The sequence below is a fragment of the Talpa europaea genome (genome assembly GCF_964194135.1).
Source record: "Talpa europaea genome assembly, chromosome: 9".
NCBI classification, from domain to species: Eukaryota; Metazoa; Chordata; class Mammalia; order Eulipotyphla; family Talpidae; genus Talpa; species Talpa europaea.
In genome coordinates, this window is record NC_140076.1 from 79,558,781 (window position 1) to 79,563,319 (window position 4,539).

The following is a 4,539-nucleotide window of genomic DNA, read 5'->3' on the forward strand; positions in this document are numbered from 1 at the left end:
GCATAAGTGTGGGTGAACACTCACGAGTGTCATTGTGTAAACAGGTGAGTGTGTGACTGTGGTGAACATGCTGTTTCTAACTTCCAGTGGACTAGAAGATTGTCAGTTTGGAAATACAGGGCCCAGATTCTATACTCTGCTTCTTGTAGCTCTAACAGCATGAGCATTTGCTGATTGCAGAATGCAGACTTCAGGGCCAGAGGGTCCTGTGTTTGAAACTCAGCTCTGCCACCTGCAAGCTGTTATTGCCATGAGCAAGTAGGGTCTGTTTTAGAATCTCAGCCCCCCCGTTCCTAGTGGGAATAGCAAGACCTTCCTCAACATGTCAGTGTCAACATGCTAAATGCTTGGTTCACCCAACTCAAGGGACCTGCCCTGTGTGTGCCTCCTCAGCTCCTCAGCCTCAGTCCTTGTCTCCAGGAAGCATGGCTTGCCTGAAAAAGACATGATTGACTGTCTACACTGTCAGGGAAATCACTGCAGGCCAGAGCAGCCACAGACAACCACCAGAACAGGATCCCTGTGGGTAGCTGTGGAAAAGGGAAGATTCTATAAGAAAAGGGCAACTGCCACATGGGGTAATTACACCCGAGGCTTAACCTTATTTCTCCTTGTGAATTCCCACTCAAACCTTTGCTCTACTTAATCGGTTTTTGTTCTCACCCTGAAAAATGCCCTTCCCTCTCACACCTTACCATCACTGTAAGTCTGGAACCCACATTCTCAAGTTGGCAGGAATAGGAGAGGGTGTTGCCTGCAGGCTTGCTGCTCTGTCAGGATTTGGAAAATAGTAGTAAGAGCAATAGCTGACATTAAATGAATGCTTATTTTAAGCCATGTTATGTTTGCTATTTATTTACATCATCTCATTGAAACTCCCTCCCCTGCAACCTCAGGGAGCTGGTAATATTCTCACTATACAGATGAGGAAAGCAGAGCCTAGGGGAGTTGTAGGACCTAGGCCACACCACCAAAGTAGGGGAGTTCTGGGATTCAAACCCAGTATCATGGGGATAAAAGAAAAATCAGCAAGATTGTCCACATGTAAGCACACATGCACACATATTAATTAAGGTCATTAGCAGAGAAAAATTAAATGAAACCAGAGAGAGCTATGTCAGTAGCTTATGTGAGGGAGGATAAGGAAAGAGAAACAAGAAAGATTTGAGAGAAGATAATGAATGCTTGGGGGTCAGAGAAGAGACATTTGGAGATGTTGAGGGAGAAGACATCAGCACAGGAAAGGGTTAAAACTCTCCTCACTTGCAGGGAGTTCTGTTAAGGTTGATGGTGAGTTTGTGTGCAGTACGGTGCCCTTGGAGGAGATGTTTATGGGACAGCTCATGGCGCCAGAGCTCTCTGATGTCCAGCGGCTGTGCACTCAGCGCGGGCTCATAGTTCCCCAGTTCTGGAACACACCCCTCCCTGTTAGCCCACTCCCACTGTCCTTCCACTCTAAATCCCAACTTCTCCGGGTGACCAGCACAGAACAGACATTTTCTGGGAGCTCTGAGCAGGTCCTGTCACAACTGAGATGGCCAACTGCTCCTTCCTCCCCTCAACAGCCCTCACTGTTGTCACTCTTTCTGTTTCCTGAATTCCAAGGGCATGAAGGCAGCAGTCACCCCACCCTGGTCATCCTTAATTAGGTGCCACCTTATCTAATGGCCTTGGTTATCTCAGGGTCTGAGCTTGGTCTTCTGATGGGGATGGTTAAACCAGGAGGCTTGGAGTCCTGTGCTGTGTCTGTGTTTTCAAAATGCCCATTTTCACAATTCTGAGCAAATGAGAAGGGTGCTCTGATGGCCTGCTGGGTAGGACCTGGTGATGGGTAGATGACCTGGTAGGTGGATGAAAGCTGAAGGGTGCAGAAGGCTGAGTGATGGGTAAAGAAGAGCCTGCAATCCCGGGAAGTAATGCCAAATGCTTTAGTCTTTAGCTAACTGCGCTCTCCTGGGCCTGTAGTAGATGCTGGGAAGAGTCCAGACTTTTATGTTATTTTCCTCTCTGGCTCCTTTTGGGTATGTCTTCTTGTTCCCTGATTCCCTTGGAGTTCAGAAGCTAGACCAAGAGCCCTCGCAACCCCGGTGCTGCTTGAGTCCATCGTTTCATCTCCTGGGAGTCAAGAAGTCTTGGTCCAGGCCAAATACCCAAAAGAAACCTGGACTTTTGGGTACCTTGACACTAAGATAGGAATAAGGAAATCAAGATACTGGTTATAAAGAAAAGATTTATTGAAAAGTGACAGAGCAAGAAATAGAGCCCCAGGGAGACCTCCTCAAACAAAGGCTCTCCAAGGTGCCAGGGCTAGGGCATCTATATAGGTTTTAGGGCTGGGGCCTGAGACCAAATGAATTAAAATCTTCTGGCTGTGAAGGCATGGAGCACGGACTTGGCAAACGTCCATTTTCCATCTAGTGTGTCCATTCCTGGCTGCCAGCTGTGAGTGCCGATCAGTGGCAGCTCGGTGTCGCGCAGGGCTCGTGACCGCGGGCATGAATATCTCGTGGACACTGTGCGTCCACAGCTCCTGTCTGACCCAGTCTGGTCTCAAGGTCAGTAGCTTCTTCAACAGGTTAACTTGATAAGCTGCAAAGAGATAACCCAGGAATGCACAGGCTAGGGAAAAGTTAAGAAAAAAATCATTATGGGTCAAGGAAATTTATGGTAGCAGGTGTCTGGGCCTAGAGTAAGATGTATTTAACTTCTCGTTCACTAGCCCGATAAAAATAACACAAACAGCAAAGTTGTGTCCTGAGTCCTGTCCCTCTGTCTCTGTCCATGGAACCTCCTTTCTCAGAGGGGATGAAGGCAAAGAGACCTGGCTGAAGTATCCCAATTTATGGGCTATTTTGTAAGAGAAGGATTTGGTGGGGGGTGAGGGGTGGGAGTGGGTGGTAGGAGCAATACAATCTAGCACTTAGGAGTACCTGTGGGGCTTTTATTTGATTACCTCCAACCCCTGGGAATTCAGAGAAGTAAAAGTAAGAGAGCAGTAGGGGTAATAGTTTGGGAGAAGTCCCAGCAAGAGAAATAATGGGGTATGATTTTGATCAGATATTGTCAATAGATATGTGTGTTGAGTACACGATGTTTGCACAGGCTGTTTCCTAACGACACGTTGGATTAATTGAAGAAACTCTGGTCTTTGCTTTTGCTTGTGGAAGAATTTTTAAGACCCTTTCTTCAACTTCTTTCAACCCATAAGCCCTGGGAATGTGTTGTCTGAATGATAATTTAGTTGCTTCAATCCTTTTCCTCTACTCTGCAGCTTTAGGTGGTGGGTCCCTCACGTGTTCTGGACCTAGATGATGCCTTTTTTTTTGTCCCTGTTCTCTACATGGCATCACCACCCCCTGCTTCTATCAGGGGTTCCCATTCTTCATGGATGTGGATGTTTGTGGTACAGAAGCGCCTGCTTCTCATCACCCCATTGGGCTGAGTAAATGTCCCCGAGCTCAGAAGTGAATCTATCCCAAGCCATCCTCTCCTGCACCCACAGGCCTGGCTGTCTTCAGCCTCTGGCACATACAAAATCCACAGAAGTGTAAAATAATCAAACAGCAAAACAATGAGACATTCATGCCAGAGGACTTATGTTTAATATGGAAAACAGGAGCAGAAATAAAGGGAGGCAGGAAAGGGTGTCCAGGCATGCTGCCTGGTTTCCAAGCAGCTGACAGGGAGAGGTAGATACGTGTCAACAGAGGTAATTAGACACTCTAGAACCAGATCCTTGTTTGAGATGGAATTTGCAACTGCTAATTAATAAGAAGCCTAGATCGAGGAAGCACCGCCCCTGCGCTGCCGTTTCTCAGAGGTGGGGTTGCTTCTGGAAGCTGGGGAGTGGGCTCTGCTGGTTGCCCGAGGGAGGGGATCTTCATGCTCGCTGCTTTCCAGGGGGTTCGGCACAGGTCTGGCTGGGTCTTACTTCTGCTTGGTCTTTGGGCACTGCTGAGCCGGAGGACACTTCTGCTGGCACTTGGGTGGAGGCTGGCAAGGCTGCTTGGTCTGCTGAGGTGGGGGGCAGCATTGCTGCGGAGGAGCACACTGCTGAGGTGGGGGAGCGCACTGCTGAGGTGCAGGAGCACACTGCTGAGGTGGAGGAGCACACTGCTGAGGTGCAGGAGCACACTGCTGAGGTGCAGGAGCACACTGCTGAGGTGCAGGAGCACACTGCTGAGGTGCGGGAGCGCACTGCTGAGGTGGAGGACAGCACTGCTGCGGGGGAGCGCACTGCTTCTGCTTCTGCTGAGACATTCTGGGATGGATGTGCTGCTGAAAGCAGAAAGACACAGAAGTGAGGACCATGTGAGGCTGTAGAGACGGGCCCAGGAGAACCTCTTGCCAAGACCCTTCACATCCTACTCTGCTTTTACCTTATCCCAATCACTAAACCAACGTGAGGTGCGTACCCTCGACGAGTGTGTGTGTGGGTGAGCATAAACTGGAGTTCAGTTTGGAAGTTGTTTCAATTCCTTCTGAGCCAAATAAAGAAGAAAGGGTGGAGGGAGGAGGGAAGGGAAAAGGGACATGGAA

At 48.9% G+C, this 4,539-nt stretch overlaps 1 protein-coding gene across 1 annotated transcript; it reads right to left on the bottom strand.

Annotated features, from left to right (window-relative positions):
- Nucleotides 1-1,657: 1,657 nt before the first annotated feature.
- SPRR5 (small proline rich protein 5) lies at nucleotides 1,658-4,260 on the bottom strand (the record flags this gene model as incomplete). The annotated part of the gene is made up of 2 exons (XM_084242413.1): nucleotides 1,658-1,898; nucleotides 3,932-4,260. The coding sequence occupies 2 exons, from the start codon at nucleotides 4,258-4,260 to the stop codon at nucleotides 1,658-1,660; spliced, it is 570 nt and encodes a 189-aa protein (XP_084098539.1).
- Nucleotides 4,261-4,539: the final 279 nt, after the last annotated feature.